The sequence below is a fragment of the Balaenoptera acutorostrata genome, chromosome 1 (assembly GCF_949987535.1).
Source record: "Balaenoptera acutorostrata chromosome 1, mBalAcu1.1, whole genome shotgun sequence".
NCBI lineage: Eukaryota > Metazoa > Chordata > Mammalia > Artiodactyla > Balaenopteridae > Balaenoptera > Balaenoptera acutorostrata.
Genome location: NC_080064.1, coordinates 96,451,578 through 96,469,385, shown reverse-complemented (window position 1 = coordinate 96,469,385; position 17,808 = coordinate 96,451,578). Strand labels below are relative to the sequence as shown.

General features: G+C 36.3%; 1 protein-coding gene across 3 annotated transcripts in view; it reads right to left on the bottom strand.

Moving 5' to 3' along the window:
* Window positions 1-17,808, bottom strand: part of GPSM2 (G protein signaling modulator 2) — a 65,898-nt gene that overhangs the window by 35,699 nt on the left and 12,391 nt on the right. Inside the window, exons 2-9 of one of the 3 annotated variants that reach the window (XM_057545052.1) lie at window positions 15,665-15,967; window positions 6,767-6,988; window positions 6,249-6,384; window positions 5,750-5,892; window positions 5,095-5,218; window positions 4,866-4,981; window positions 2,227-2,382; window positions 996-1,104 (exon numbers count right to left, since the gene is read on the bottom strand). In XM_057545052.1, the coding sequence (XP_057401035.1) occupies window positions 996-1,104; window positions 2,227-2,382; window positions 4,866-4,981; window positions 5,095-5,218; window positions 5,750-5,892; window positions 6,249-6,384; window positions 6,767-6,988; window positions 15,665-15,720 (1,062 nt within the window). In that variant the 5' untranslated portion in view covers window positions 15,721-15,967. The remainder of the gene's footprint in view (window positions 1-995; window positions 1,105-2,226; window positions 2,383-4,865; window positions 4,982-5,094; window positions 5,219-5,749; window positions 5,893-6,248; window positions 6,385-6,766; window positions 6,989-15,664; window positions 15,968-17,808) is intronic. The other 2 variants (XM_057545055.1, XM_057545061.1) reach the window with 2 other exon arrangements.

The following is a 17,808-nucleotide window of genomic DNA, read 5'->3' as shown; positions in this document are numbered from 1 at the left end:
AATATACAAATCAATTTTCACTGCAAAGTAAAGGAGCTGTTACAGTGGAGGATTACTGGACTGAATGTCAATATTATGACATAGTATGAATGTTTCATGTTTGGTAATTGCAATCATTGTTGCTTTTGTTGTGGTCATCCATGTACAATGCTTGGTGTCAGTCTATTTATCTCTTGTAAAAATAAAATACAGTGTGTGTGTGTTAAAAAAAATAAGAAAGAGAGATGAAAATAGTTATTTTAAAATTATAATACTATGAACGAAATGGGTTTTTTCATTAATAGTATTTTAAAGAAGAAAGAGAAGGAAAGTTACTAAAATATGACAAGAGGACAGATAATTACATTCTACCAATTCTTTACTTCTCTAAATATTAGATTGCTCTTAATCTCTATGATCACCTTAAATAATAAAGTAGGTTACTCTGTGACACGTTAACTTGGCATCACATGAATACAATTTCCTTAGAATACTGTATTTCCATCCTATAGTAACAGTATTTATTAAGCTAGCACTAGACATTATACTAGGTACTTTTATATACTTTATCTCTAATCTGTATAACAATTTGCAAAGCAGATATTATTATTATTCCCATTTTACAGATGAGAGAAATGATGCTCAGAAAAGTTTCCAAGCTCAAATAGCCAGCAAATGGCAGAAATGTAACAGGAACCAGTCCTTGATTCTAAAAGCCATGTTCTTCCTTTCATACCATGCTACTTTTCCACGCAGAGATGGGGGGACAGTGGAGGCACATGTTAGTAATTCTCCCATTCCTCCATGCTCAGCCTTTCCTTCCTGTCTTCCTACATCAAGGCCAGTGCAAACATACCGCTGATCTGTATCTCAAAATGCTCTGTGCAGTTCGTATGCCAAGAGAACAATTTATAATTAAATTTATTACTAAGCCATATAGGAGCATTCTAGAGAAATAACAGGGCTGCAGATCTGTGAATCACAATAGCACAGATAACAATTTTTTAGTTTCATACCTCTCTTGAAATTTCCAAGTGCTTTTCAGCAAAATGCATTGCTTGATCATGATTTCCTAGAGCCGTGTACGCATTTCCTAAGCTCCAACATGCTCTTCCTTCACCAATTCTATAAAATAATTCAAAGCTAACATGTAGTTATCTGAAAGGAGGTCTGTGTGAAGAATAAAATCTATCTAGTAGTAATTAAAGGCATAAACAATGCTTTGGATTTATTTGGTCTTTCTTATAAAGAACAAACTATCGTAATACTAGAGACATACAGTTGGCCTGCTTCAGGTTCCACATCCGTGGATTCAACCGTGATCTGAGAAACCCCCCGGATACAGCCGACTGTACTACACCATTTTACATAAGAGACTTGAGCTTCCATGGCTTTTGGTATCCACAGGGATCCTAGAACCAAACCCCTGCAGATATCAAGGGACGACTGTATTAGAATAACCAGATAATAATGAACTCAGAGTCAAGCTTTAAAATGGAAAACATCCTTTTTAAACATGCAGTATATTATAAGTAAAGTCTCAGGGATAGGTCTTGCAGTTCAACTACCCCATTTTCTTTCCATGGCATCCTTACCAGGATTCAGTCTGTAATCATTCAGTCTGTATTTGAACACCATGAGGAAGAGAGAACTCACCTCTTGAGGTAGCATACTTCATTTTGAATAACTGTACAGAGTTCTTCATACTGAGATAAAAATCTATCCTACTAAAGCAAACATCACAGACTATAGTCCTGCACAGATATTCTGTTTTTTCATACAGTTTAAAAAAAAAAGAATAATTAACCATCAACATTTAAAAATCAGAAGATTTTATATGAAACTCAGGACTTCTAGCTTCTCTTGAAAAAAGAGGCGGCTCTGGATCCTCATTCCTGCCAGGCAACACTTAGCTGGAATTGAATAGCAGCTGTCCCCTTAACGCTGTTGGGCCTATTAATTTCACTACAATTTCCACTCTGATCTAGTCAGGAGGACCTTTGCAGGCAACTGAGTTTGTGACCTATTTACTGATCTTGGTTCAAGGTTATATGGAACCATTCTAATCCACTCTAGCCCTTCAAACAGTAACATACAGAGGATGTTACTGAAACAGAGGAAATTCCTTAAAAAGGAATTAAAAAGAAAACAAAGGAAACAAAAAAAGAAATTTAAAGGAAATATTCTAGGGATTCAACAATGTATCTATATTTTATCATAACTATAGTAAAAAGGTACATAACTTACCTATCATTTAGCTCTTGAGCAATTGCTAAGTGCTTTAGATGATAATCAATGGCCTTTTCATAGTCCTGAAGTAAAGTATATGTGTTTCCAAGACTGTAGCAAGACTGTGCTTCTACAGCTCTGTCTTTAAGCTGTCGAGCCAATAGTAGTGTCTTTCTGAAAAAAGAAATTAATTCTTACATAATGGCTATTATAACTATATTGGCTATAATAACCATAAAATAAAACTCTCTTTTCCTCCTGCCTTTAAAGTAAATCTGTTTTAGATCCTAATATCCCATATTTTCTCCATTACTTCTAGATAAAATGAAAAGATGTCCTTGAAACACAGAAAGCAAATCCAGACTTTTAGAATAAATGTAGGAGTCCTATTAATTCCCCAGAGAAAAGGAGAACAGATGCATGAGATCAAGTGCCTCTAAAGATTAACACAGTATTTTTAACATTAAAAAAAAACTTTCGCTGTTGCAGTGCAATAACGTAAAGTAAGTTTGTCCACATACCCTCTCTTTTCAATCATACTGTTGCCTTTACATTTTGTCAAAATTGAAAATACTTAGTTAAAATTGTTATGTATAGGCCATTAGTCACTGATTCATGAAAAATATTAAATGCTACATTTAAATATTAACCAAATTCTACCTTGTGGAATCAACGAGAAGCTAGTGTAGCAATTACGAGCATGGACCCTAGAGCTAGGCTGACTGGGTTCAAATCCCAACTTTGTCAGTTAGTAGCTCTGTGACTGGGGCAGGTCACTCACCCTCTCTATGCACTAATTTCCTTTTACATAAAATGGGGAAAACACCTCACAGGGGTTCGTGAGGATTAAATGAATTAGTATGTATAACGTGCTTAGAATAGCATCTTGCTCACAATAGATGCTAATAAATGTTAATATGTTTTGTTATTATTATCATCAGTGCTTAAATCTACAGATGCTTTTTGAATCCAGTAATTTAAATGACTCTGTCCTATAATTTCTGCCAAACAGTGTAAATACTTCATATCATTTATAACTATATGATAATGTGATAGTTTTTTTTAAGCAAACAAACCTGAAATTATATGTTTAATGATGATACCTTTAAAGCTGTTACCTTGGGAGGCTACACGCTTGTTCTAACATTGCCCGCCCTCTCAAACACTTTTGGAAGACTTTTGGAATTGCTTCCGGCCCTGTGGCACAACCCTTTCCGGCACGCTGTTATTCTTTGAGAGTACAGCTAATTTGTAAATGGTTGGAAGTCTTTCTGACACCAAACTCAATTACTAAAGTAGGTTTACCAAACTACTGCTTTCTGTCCTTTCTATTATGGATCTATAATGTTAAGAGAGTTTTCTTGTGTGGCCCTGAAAACAATTCCAAAGAAGAGTTCCAAAAATATTTTCAATCAATATTTTTGGAATATGTGTAAAGTTCTGAGTTCTACCTGTTTGTGGGTGTGTGGGGCAGGGGTAAATTTCATTACTTTATACTCATGCTTCTTTAGTCAGACAGCCTCCATCCACTTTATTACAGAACTTTTCAGTATTTAATACAAGTACATCATTTATTGAGACTTTCCTATGTGTTTTGGATTTAAAATATAAGAAACTTTTGTATTTAAAATCAAAACATATGCTCCTTGTATAGTGATGTACTTTATTTGGAAGGATATTTCACATCTAACTAGTCATAGTTAGTCAACCAACAAATATCAACTGTTAGCTGAAGTTTAAAGGAGGATGGGATGACATTCTAGTTTTTTAGATGGACCTAAAGCAATTTTACTTTTTTAGATGATAAACTTTCCAGAACTCTCTCATGGATTTTTCAACAATAAAATATAAATCAATCAAGACTGTGTCTTTGGTTCAGTCAAACTGGCTTCTGCCTAAGGTCTGGATGGGCCTTCAGTTCCCACTAATTAGAGAAAACTCTGAACAATCTAGAAAGCACAGGGCAGGCAATATGAAGCAGTTTAAACTTTGCTATCATGTATGCTTCAAGTCTACAGATAGATTAAAGAGACCCTGCCACAGAAGAAGCTGGGAGTACTAACTCCTCGAGTAAGTGAACGGGGCCTCAGCTTACAGCGAGGATCAAAGCTGGGCAGAGAGGGTGGGAGGATAACTGCTCGATAAGATGGTAGGATGATGGTGGGAAATTCAGTGATCACTGGAGGAAACTAGGGCATCTATTTGTTACCAAGCTTTCTTGTGGCCTCTCTGCAAACCCGTAACTGGTGGTGGTGGTGTGGGAGCATATAACTATACACACCATACATGCTGAACAGGTTTAAAGGATTTTAAATGTTTAGAATCTCATTAAGAATAATGTTTTAAAGATAAAAGCTAAAAAAAATATAAAGGGGCCATACTGCTGCTATTAAATATTAGGTACAATAATATGTATTGAGCACCATGTGCCAGGTACTGTGCTAAATAAGTGCTTAATATGTTCTTTCATTCAATCCTCATAACAATTCCAAAAGTCAAGTATTGATATCTTCCATTACAGATGAGAAGACTGAGACTTAGAAAGCCCAAGGTTCTGCTGCTTGTATGCAGCAAAAAAGTTTTAAACCCAAAGCCTATGATTCTTTGGATTGCATGACTACCCATTTTACATTTATCTACAGAAATATTAGACTGACCTATAGTATTCAGAGGCAGTTTCAAATTCACCAAGAAATATATACGCATTTCCAAGGTTGCTATATGCTCTTCTTTCAGCTGCTTTATCTCCAAATTCTTTTGCAATAAGGAGACGCTGAAACAGAAAATTTTAATTAGATGTAACTATAATAAAACTAAAGAATAATCTAATCTCTGTTCAAAACACTGATGGAGAAAACGACCTGGCTCCAAAGCCTGGCATCATACCTGCTCATGAGCTATGACTGCATCCCTGAAGTTGCCAAGGAGGTAATGCGTGTTTCCAAGATTGCCAAAGGCACGTCCTTGGGCTGCTCGGTCCCCCAGAGCAGTCACTAGTGATAGGTTTTCCCTAAGTGATAATAAAAAGTTGTGAAAAAATGAGTTTGAGAAAAACATTTATTGACTTTATTTACAAATCTAAATTCTTTATCAGGAAAAAAATATTTAAATAAGCTTACAACCATAATGTGCCACATTTAAAAGATATAGCTATGCTGGAGGGTGATTATAGGAAATAACTGGGAACATTTTACTCAACCATTCACATAGGTTTCTGCCCAGAGTCCAGGACAGAGTTAATCTTAGAACCCCTATAGCTAAAAAGTTCTATGAAATTCTATTGATAAAAGACTAAGTTTACTCCTAATAACTTAGACTAACTATTGATGCTTCTTGTTTGTGCCACTAAGTGGCACTGGTCTGCAGTTTAAATGAAAGTTTTCCTGGGGAGGGAGGGGATTACTTCTAATACAACACTATAACATTTTCGCAATGATTTGATGGTTTATTTTACTTACTAGTCTATGATTTTAAAACCTTTGCCGAACTTAAAAACTTACTACTGGCTTGGGTGGGCCACATGACTGCTGATGCTACTCACTCATAATAATCCACGGCCGCCTGCAGAGCGTTTCTTACTTCTTCTGGAAATTCTCCTACGTCCTGAGGACCAGGGCAGCCAAAACTTTTCCCTTTGGCGTGATACACATTTCCAAGGTTGTAAAGTGCTCTTGCTTCTCCCACCTAGATGAAGATAACAGCAGTTTACAACTGGAAATCAGAGGCCAGGTATTATAATGCTATCACATATATTTATTCATAATATCTTTGATATTATGGTCAAGAGAAAGAAATGTTTACATTAGCCATCCATACAGAACCAAACACATGACTACTTATGAAAGAAGGACCTCTCGTTATTTCTTTTTTCTCATCTATTAAAAATTTTTCATTATGTCTCTCTTTTTCTTCCACTTTTCTACAAATACTTTTTTTTTTGTATTAATTTTTAGATAAACTACAGTATAATTAAGTAGGATTAAAACACAAAGCAATTTCAATGAAAACATTTGGCCTACCATCTAATGTTTCCTTATTACCTTGTCGTTAAGCTCTCTGGAAATATCTAGGTGTCGCTGACAACAAACTATAGCTTCATCAAAATTCCCAAGAACCTTTAAGGTGTTTCCCAGATTACCACTAGCTTTAGCTTCCCCCAATTGGTCTCCAATAGTCCTGGGGTGAAAAAAAAAAGAAAAAAAGCAAATGGTGTGTTAAAATATAAAGCAGCCAGAATACAGTTTTCCCTAGAGAACAGTTGACATGCTTAAGGTAAGAAAGACCCATCAGCCTTGAAACCTACTTTAAATAAAAATCTTAAACTTACATTTCTGTATTTAAATTTAATTAATTTTCATTCATTTAATTAAACTCTAGCATCATTTCACTACTATTCATTTACTTAATTAAATTGTGCTCAGCCTAAAGATTAGTTTTAAAATTCAATGCTAATAAATTAGGACTCACTAAATGTACTGTATTGTTAGTTTTTTAATTGAATGAAAATGTGTTTTAAAGTGACAGTTAATTTAGGGAGAATTCAGCTTAAATTAATTACCTTGCAAGAGTTAAATCATGATGATGGTATTCTAATGCTTTGGCATAATCATGCAAATAGAAATAAGCATTGCCCAGCTGGCTGTAAATAGCGCTAAGTGTTTTTAGGTCTTCAGTTCCAACTTGAACTGCAGCTTCAAAGAAGGACACACCAGCACGGCAGTCTCCTGATTTACACAGACGCTCCCCTTCCAACGCCAGTTCTAGGCAAGAAGCTTCCATTCTATAAAATTATATAGGACAGACATTTACAAGATTACATTACAAATGCACCACAGTGTTTTAACTTCCAGTAATATAATTTAAATGTGGACTGTGGCTACTCTTGCTTACAACAGCAGTCTCTATAATTGAAGTATATATACATTATTGATAAAAGAGTAAACTATTATTTATAGCAAAAGCTTATTTGCCTATTCAAACGTCTCTCAGCTACAGAGGTCTTTTTTATATGATAGCTAAAGACCTCTATATGGAGCTGATGAAATAAAATTCGTGTTTTATGGCAAGATAAGAAAAATTTAAACATAAAATTTTTCTTTGACCATTTGGCCTCCTTCCTCCCCTTTATTGTGTATTGCACATCTGCATTAACCAGACATCTTTAGGAGACCACGTTCCTTCTTAATCTCATCAAGGGTCACAACTCCTTAGGAGATAACCTTCCTTCTTAATCTTTAAGGGGCCACGATGACTCCATGACCCACTACTTGCTTTGTTGACCCATTACTTGCTTTGTACGTGTAAATCTGGATTGTGTAAAATGTCAATAATACGTCATCTAACGTACAGCCCTCTGTCTCAAAAACTTACATAACTCAAACAGGTAGAACAATTCTCAGAGTTTTCTGAGAGGTGTTCCCGGGTTATAATCTTCAATTTGGCTTGAATAAAATTTTCTATTTCTTTCTTAGATCCACTGATTAATTTTTTCATCGACAGAGCTCATTTTACTTGGCTCACCCAGAGCAACCTACTTTACCAATGAGAGAACCTAGTAGTTTTTCCTAAACTGTTCCGAACTGTGGCAGACTTACAGACTTTCTGTGAGTTTGGGGAGAACAGGGGTGCCTGTGGGAGGTGAAGTCCTATAACTAATACTCTTCTCTATCCAGGTATGCAGGTGATCTACTCAACCTGTCCATCAACCCCTCCTACCACACATCCCTATCTCATACTCGTGTCCATGCACGTGCACGAGCACACACACACACCCCCCCTTCCCCGTCTTATCACCCCAGGATCACCTATACCTTAGAAAAATAGAGGAGCAAAATATCTTGATGCACAAGGTACACTTCTATGAAAGAACTAAGTGTTAAGAAACTTTACGTTAGGAAGCAATGATTTAAAGATTTGCAGAAATTCTAATTCTCAAAGTCTGTCATTGAATTTTAAAAGCCAGAAAAATTAAGTTACTATAAATATATCTAGGAGAAAAAGCACCATTACTTCCGATTCTAATCCTAACCTTTAGTAGGTGCCCTTCACCAAAGTTGCCATTGTGTTTCTTCACCATTTTCATGATTTCTGCCATGTCTATGTACTACATAATCATTCACTTAAATGTGTTTCTAAAATTTGGCAAATTCCTTTAAATTGGCACATGCTGTTAAAAAAAAAAATCTAGCTTCACCCAAAGCAGTATCTACGAAACTGTGAGTTTGATGTGATACTTAACGTTCATTTTCTAATGCACCTCAAAACAAATATGGAAGTATTAAAATAAAAAAGCAAGTAAAATTACCTTATGTTCCACCAGTGGTATAACACCATCCTTAGGAAGACTCTGATTTAGCTCATCAGGCATTTTAATTTTTGGAGCAGCACTAAATTATTCCTTACTACAATTAGCTTTGAGCAACTCTACCATAATGGTGGTTCTTGATCCTGGCTGCACAACAGCAGAGCTCACGTGGAGCATTTTTTAAAACTCAACTCTGGGTCCCGCTCCCTTGGCCGTGAGGTCCGTCCCCAGTATTGTTTAAAAGCCCCCAAGTAATTCCAATGTACAAGGCAGGGTTGAGTATCACTGCTTTAACAGGAAATATGAATTAAACCACCACTCACCCTAAACTCATTCAAATATGATTACACTTTGTAGTTTTAGTAGCAGGTCAATTAATATGTTTCTTCAGGTGCTGTCTTTTAGTCTATAAAACTTCAAGTTTCCTTAGAGTCATAAGTTAAAATGGAATTGTAAAAGTGGAAAATGAACCAGGTGAAGCTAAATGAGAAGTCTGGACTAAGATTAACAGAGCCAATTAACAAAGGTTCAAAGCAGACTTCTGGCTCAGAATAAGCAGATGAAAGTAGTCATCTCTGACAGGTAATTTTTAAGTTTTACATCCAGGTATCTTTTTTTAATAATTCAGGTAATTTAGCCAAAGGCTACTGTTTGTTCACAGTTAGACTAGTGACTTTACCCTCACTTATGGCTCAAGGTAAAATAATGCAAGTTAACCTCTTTTTAACATTTTGCTTCAACATTAGACTAGGGGGTGGGGGGAGAGCTAAAGCACGTGGAAATATAAATCAGTTTACTGGAAACCTTAAATTGCTGTATTTATTTTTCTTTATAGGTCATTTCAAATTAAAAAAGCCTATTTTTGTCTTTCACAAGCGACAACTGCCCTTTGGAACTGTATTTTTGAAGATGAAAGAGTTAAAAAAAAAGATGTTTTTTGTTTAAGGTTTTATGAGGTTACTGGTGTATTGCATGTGTGAAGAGAAATGAGTCAGCAAAAGATTAATATGTAAAAATGTGGTTTTATTTTTGCTAGATGAAGTACCTGAACTACTTGTCTTTATTTGTCTACTAAAACCACTGAACTTCTAAGAATTATCACAGGGAAAAAAATTGGAAAAGATATTTTTACATATAAAATACATTGTTTTTTTTCCTATTAACAAATTTTAATTTAAGCATGATACCAATTATGGAAAAAAATTATATATTGAGCAATTTCACTGCTAGGAATTTATCTTAAAGCTACACATACACAAATTCAAAAGGATATATGTAAAAGGATGGTCACAGCAGCAAAATACTACCAACAATTTAAATGCCCATCACTAGAGTATTGTTTAAAAAAACTCACATGCCACCATACAATGGAATACTAATGATGGCGCATGATTTCACCGAGGGAGAGGGAGAGAAATAGTCACACCAGAACCATCAGTTCAGGACGATTAGGTTGCTGGCCAGGAAATCAGAGATAAGGCTATTGATGAAACAAAATTATTTTTAAGGCAGGACAAAAAAAATTAACATAAAATTTTCTTTGCCATTTGAGCCACTACCCTCTCCCCTTTAGTGTGCATTGTGCACCTGCATTATACATTAACTAGATCCCCTTAGAAGACACAGGAATGCCTACTTGCCAAAAAGTAAAATAAAAAAAAGCAATTCCTCCTGGAGCCAGCAGGTAACTCAGTAAAGACACAACATTCCTTTCTCAATCCTGTAAGGGTCACAATAATCCACTACTCACCTTGCTGGACTATGTAAACTGTCAACATGTTACTTTGATGTAAAACCCTTTGTCTCAAAGACTTTTATGACTGTGCACTGACCTCTCAAAGACAGAACAGTCCTTAAAGCTTTCTGAAAGACTTTCTCCCAGGTTATAATCCTCAGTCAGGTTGGCACAAATAAAATTTTCCCTTTCTTTCTAAGATTGACTATTGATTAATTTTTTGTCAGCACTATTCATATGTAAAAACTGGAAGTTAATAACAGTATATCCATATAAAACAGAGAAGCATTTTCTTCAAATAAATATCTTCACCACAAATATTTGACCTTCTGGACTTAAACTTATACAACATTACAATGGAACCATCAATCCAAATGCTGTTGAATCTAACAAAAGTTAGCTATAAGGCTGAATGGTATCATAAGAGCTACAAATTTTTAAAAAGGTATTTTACATAATTCTCACTGGAAACAGTGATAGCCACCTGGAACCCTGCTGGCAACACAGCTGTCCTTAAAGTGCATGAGGTGAGACTGCGCTACAGGAGAACCTACCTTAGAAAACTCATTTCAGTAACGAATGCCCAAAATAAAGCTCAAAACTCTCTAGCTTATTAGAGTTTATTTTGACATATATTATGGCTCTGGTATATTTTATTGGAAAATAAGTCAATATTCTGGCAAAATCTCCAACACCTCAAATATACCTAATTGCAAAACAGCCAACGCAGGTTGGTTTATAAATTTTTTAGAAGATCGTGAAATAGTAACAGAGAATGTAATTTCATATCCTCTCTGTCTCTATGATAGAATAGAATTACTTCATTTGTTTACCAGTTGGGTTGAAAACAAAGAACATACCCAGAGTAGAAGACAAGCCAGGAAAATAGCTCTCCATTAAAATACATCCCACATACAAAGTTTCTTTTAGTCTTCCTAATGGCCTATTTAATTACATAATCAAAAAAGTACATTTCTAATAACTATAAAGACAGTATTACTATCCTTGACTGAAATGTTTTCATTTTTGTTAACAGATTGAACATTATAGCTTTAATTCCTCATCTTCTGCACAAACATATCATTTCAATTTATTTTAATTTTTGTATTTTATTATTTTTTACTTTTCTTCTACAACTCGTTTTTTTTTTACCGCCTTATTTTTGGTTTCTTGTGTTTATAGTATATCAATTAAAGCAAAAGAGGATTAAAATCTTGACGCTACAACATTTAAAAAAATTTAAAAACCAATTTTGTCCAAATCTGACTCTCCCTTCTAAGGGCTTACATACTAATTAAGAATAAATGATGGGATTCAGGACTTAAGATCAAAGCAAGAGTGCCCTGCACCTTCTCCATTGTGCTGTCTTCTGTGGCAGTCCACTCTCTCATTACAGCCCTTAGCTCCACCTTCTCTGTGTTCTGCTTGGGCGTGGATCTTTTCCATTACCAGTCCTAGCCCCCATAAACAATTTTCATCCATCCAATTTACCACATATATCTAATTATTCCAGTTTACTTTTTAAAGGGAAAGTGCAAAACCATCTTGATTTAAATTTAAATTTTGATTGGTAACTTAGTTTTAAAGTGATTCTACTATATATTATATCAAATTTAATTATCAAAATGATGCTCTGAGATGGGTATTATTACAGAAGCGGAAACTGATGCTCAGTGACCTGCTTAAGATCATACGATGACAAATCTGAGAAGTGAAATCCTGTCTTTGCCTCCAAATCCAGTGTTCTTTCCACCACTCCACATTACCTCAAACTACTCTTCAGAAAGAATATTAACAACTATATTTATCTATCAAAATTGAAGAATTCAACACCAAAACTGTATTCCTTTACAACATATGTGCAATAACCTAATTTTTACATTAAAGTACTGAAATGTGTTATTCACAGTAACAAGTATGAACAAGGACATTTCTCAAAGAAATATAAAACCAGACAAACTAGTATGATGAACCTGATACATCCATCCTTCTACATCAACAATTACCAATATATGATACATTATCAATATATATTTCATCTTTACTTCCACCCTCACTCTACAACTTCAGATTCTTTTGAAGTATATTCCAGAATGCATATAATTTCATTAGTAAATATTTTAGTATGTAACTCTAAAAGATAAGGAGCCATTTTCAAAAAATATAATCAGGACTTCCCTGCTGGCGCAGTGGTTAAGAATCTGCTTGCCAATGCAGGGGACATGGGTCCGATCTCTGGTCTGGGAAGATTCCACATGCTACGGAGAAACTAAGCCCATGTGCCACAACTACTGAGCCTGCGCTCTAGAGCCCGCGAGCCACAACTACTGAGCCCGCGTCCCACAACTACTGAAGCCCGTGAGTCTAGAGCCCGTGCTCCAGCAACAAGAAGCCACTGCAATGAGAAGCCCACACACCGCAACCAAGAGTAGCTCCCGCTCGCCACAACTACAGAAAGCCCGCGCTCAGCAACGAGGACCCAACGCAGCCAAAAAATAAATAATAAATAAATTTTTAAAAATATATAACCACAGTACTATTATCATTCCTAAAAAATTTAACGATAGTTATTTAAAATCAATTGCACGCTTTTTAAAAGTTCAGAAACAAATCCCATTTTACTATCAGTTTCCATTTCTCTCTGCCTCCACAAGTAAGTTGTAAACTATTTCATAAAGCATTCTGATATCTCTCAGGAGGTTTCTTAGTGTCTGAAGAATTATTCCACTTCAAAATTACAAACTTATTGTGCCACAGAAGCTCCTCCAGAGATAGATGAGGACCTCCTCAATGAAAGAACCAGATGGATAAAACTTTACATGCTAAGTGTTTTCCAGAGTAAAAAAATAACCTATATTGGGCTGTAACTCCTAACACAAGGGATACAAACTATTACCTGCAGTTATACAATAATCCAGTCAGTGTATAGAATGCTGATCTTACAGCACTGATGAAACCAGAGATTTGTTTGGTATAGTCTTACTACAAACAGTTGAGTTTTAAATTTCTTTTGGTGAAGTCCTATACCAATGTATAACCACGTTTGACCTATGCTATACCATGAAAAAAGGATGAATCTAAGACCTTCTTATAGGCAGCGGTACAATCCGCTCCTGCTTATCTATTATTGTTACAGTAGTAAGAAGAAAACCACTCTTGAAAACGTTTAGCAAGACAGATAAACACCTTACCAGGTTCATCTGATGGTTATGTCCAGTGAAGTTCAATGGACAATTCCATCAAATGTGGACTACAAGCCAGACCACAGGCTAGGCATCATGGCTGCCCTAAGGGAGCGAAATGGTCAAAGAAGGGAGTGGCGGGGACTTCCCTGGTGGTCCAGTGATTAAAGCTCTGCACTTCCACTGCAGGGGGCGCGGGTTCTATCCATGGTCAGGGGAACTGAGATCTCACATGGCACACGATGCAGCCAAAAAATAAAAATTTAAAAAAAAAAAGAAAAGAAGGGAGTGGCAGGGAGGAGGAGACAAACATATAAACAGATACACTGAATTTTAATACAGTTGGTGCTAAGAAAGAGATATGCACACGATATGTGAGCACAGAGAGGGCATATAGCCAAACTATGGAGTTGAGAAATGGTTTCCAAGAGGGGAATATTTCTGAACTGAATCTTAGATAGTGAGTAGAATTAGCTAAACCAAGAAAGTGGGAAGGGCATTCAAGTCATAGGGTGTAGCATGAGCAAAGGCACTGAGTCATGCACAGGGAGCCAGAGCTCAAAGTGCAAGGTGAGGACTGGAAGGAAGTGAGGGTGAAGGACTAGGTAGAGGCCCGGCACTGGAAGCTCTTGTGTGCTCTATTAAGTGTGGCTCTGCCCTACAGGTGACTAGCAGCCACCAAAGGGATTAAGGCACAGGTTGCATGGTTAACTCTGTGTTTTTAGACAGAGCCCTCTAGAGGCAAATTTAAAAGACAGATTCCAAGTGGAGATAATGGAGAATGCAGGGGAGTCTGGAGGGAAGACGGTTTAGTTCACTGCTACACTGAACTGTAGCAGTGGTGGGGAGGATCTAGATGGATGGATAAATCTGAGCAACATTTAGGAGGTAAAACTGGCAAGAATTCACACTGGATACAGAGGTTCCTGGAACTATGCCCCAGAGGGTAGAGCGAGAGCATTTCTATTAAAAGCTCATTTTAATTATGGTGAATGTCTTCCATTTTCTTTTATTTGAAACTTTTAAATTTTTAATAGAAATGCTCTCAGCTTAGCTATATAAACTTCCTTGGCACCATGCCCTAACACGGACCATCTGCTCCAAAGCAAAGGACAGTAAATCTCCTCACTATTTCCTATGCATGTGTTAAGACATCCAAAATTTGGTATCAAACATCTTTACTCATTAGGGATTTGAATACAATTCAAAGCCATAAGTTCTAATGTTTTTAAAATATTATTCAATAACTTAAACAGTTTTGATAAGGAATCTATTAATATCTAATCACCTTACTAATAACTGTCTTCCATTCTAATATTTGTTTGTCTTTATTTTAGTTTAGTACAATGACCAGAACTTCCAAAATAAATGTTAAATAATGATGATGCAGATATTCTTGCTTTCTTCCTAAATATATCAGAAATGTCATTAATATTTTACCACTAAATTTTTTTTTTTTGGCCGTGTTGGGTCTTCGTTGTTGCTCACGGGCTTTCTCTAGTTGCGGCGAGCGGGGGCTACTCTTCGTTGCAGCGCATGGGCTTCTCACTGCGGTGGCTTCTCTTGTTGTGGAGCACGGGCTCTAGGTGTGCAGGCTTCAGTGGTTGTGGTGCACAGGCTCAGTAGGTGTGGTGCACGGGCTTAGTTGCTCCGCGGCAGGTGGGATCTTCCTGGACCAGGGCTTGAATCCATGTCCCCTGCATTGGCAGGTGGATTCTTAACCACTGCGCCACCAGGGAAGCCCCCAGTTTTACCACTAAATATTAAACTATTAGTTTATCATGTTTAGAAAGTACCCACCCATTCCAACATTAATACCCATTTTTTGAAAGCTCATTTATAGAAGATCACTAAAAATTTTAACAGAAAAATTAGGTCATTCAGCCAACCACACTACAAAATCCATCCTCTGCCCTCAGAGATTCAGAAATATCTTTCATTTTTATATTTGCATTATATAAAGAGTAACGAAATTTAAAGTAACTATTCATAAACTCTTCCACAGAACATTAATAAACAAACTATAGTAAATAATTGGTCTCTACTACCATTTTCCTATAGAAAGAATATAAAAACTTATAACAACCACAACAGAAAGAAAACACTGCTTAAAGTAGATTCTAACTATGGCTAGTATATTTTTACTACTTTCAAATTTAAATCTGAAATGATCAGAGTTAAATACACGTTTAAATAAGTATTAAAAATTACCCACTAAGAAAGCAGTAGTCTTACCTGTAACGAACATGAAAAGAATGGTCTTCCCTCATGCTTATCAGATTTTCCTCCATCGAGTCATATTATAAGCTGGGTATAATAAGAAATTATTTTATTTTGTGCCAATCCAGTTCTACAATGTAGAGTTGTTGCAGAACATTGTCCGGTTAGTATATTAATGAGTTGGTGTTAATACATCCTAAGCTCCTGCTTCTTCTTTATTAATAATGAAAGGAGGTCAATGTCAGACAGCTTAAAGGTTCAAAATGTGTCCCAAATCCTTGCGTCTCTGGCCCTTTCAGCAGCACTTCAGCAACATTTCTGCAAAAGGAATACAAGATGTTTTGCTTGAAGTTTTATTTTCAAAGAATAACCTAAAGTACTTCCAAGCTGTATATAATCACACAGGTAACTTCACAGACTGCTGTCATGTCAATTACGGGAGAAAAACAGCAGAGGGCTTAATTGTCAGAGGGCTTATAAATAAGGATGTGAGTATATGATACTTATTTGAGACCTGTACTTTAATTTTTAAAATTGGTTTGAAATAAATAATTTTATGTAATATTTTCTATTACAAACATAGAAGAATATGTATATTAGTATCTTAAAATTATGATATTAAGATTTTAAAAACTGCTATTAAGTAAAATGAAATTTCAATAATTCATGTGAACAAGTCAATCCTAAACTCTGTAAACATATTTCTTCAAAGAAGATGTTTGTGCTGATAATTATATTACACTTATATTCATTTGTTCTCAATGCACATCCTATTTAAAATCTTTAAGGATTTTTAAATGTTTTCACTGAGCAAGTACAAAAGAAATTTAGGAAATATGTGTATGGTAGAATGACACAATAGCACCCACTTTAAGATAAAGAACATTAGCACTGCCTTTGAAGTCCCCCAGGTGCTGCAACCTAACCCATCTAAGGTGATCTCTAAACTGAATTGTGTTCATTATTTCCTTGCTTCTCTTTATAACTCTGCCACAACTGTCTGTATAGGTTTAAATTATATATTGTTTAGTTTTGTATGGTTTTGTTCAACATTATGTTTCTGAGATTCACCTCGCTTGTTGTCGTACATAACTACAATCTGCATGTTTTATTGCTGTATCACATTTCATTGTATACCAAATGTATTTTTCATTCTGCTGTTGATGGGCATTTGGCTTGTAGTTTTTCAGATTTTTTTTTGCTACTATTAAAAGTTTTGCTATGTACATTGAAACTAGTAACTCAAATTACTGGTTAAACAGGACAGCAGATAAACTAAAGACAGAATGAGTGAACTGGAAGAATATCTGAAGAGTTTACCCAGACATACACAAATAGATAGAGCTGAAAAATACTAAAGAGCATTTCAGAGAAAAGGAAGACAAAAACGAAAGGCTCTAACAGAGGTCTAACTAGAGCACCAAAAAGAAAAACAGAAAAAGGCAGAATCTTCAGTGATAAACACTGAGAATTTTTCAGAATCAAAGACAGACATTAATTAGCAGATTGAAGAAGCATACTAAGTCCTAAGCAGGACAAATAAAAATGAATCAATATCCAGATATACCACAGAGAAACAACAGACCATCATATATAAACTATAACCTCTACAGGAGTGGTTGCGGGACCCCCCCCTGCTGCCCTCCCGGACCCAGGAGTGGTCGGGGGTCCCCACCTCTACCCTCCCGGACCCCAGAAGTGGTCACGGGTCTGCACCTCCTCCCTCCCGGACCCCAGGAGTGGTCACAGGTCTCCACAACCACCTGCCCGAAATCCAAGAGTGGTTGCAAGCCGCCTCCGCTGCCATCGCGTGCTCCAGGGGCGTGCCTGAGCCGCCACCGCCACCACCGAGCACCCCAGGACGGGGCACCTGCCACCGCATGGGCACACCCTCTATCAACGGGATGACAACCAGCACATGCTGAGGAAAGAGGCGACAGACATCCATACTAAAACAGCCCGCGCACCAAATATATTAAACCCACACAAGCAACACAGAGACAACCCCATATATAAACAGCCCTCCAAGACCGCAGTAGGTAACTGTTTCTCCTAAACTCACAGAGTAAGAGAAATATAAGCAAAATGAAGAAGCAGAGGAACCACTCCCAGTTAAAAAACCAAGAGCATTCCCCTGGAAGAAAATGAAGCAGACCTCT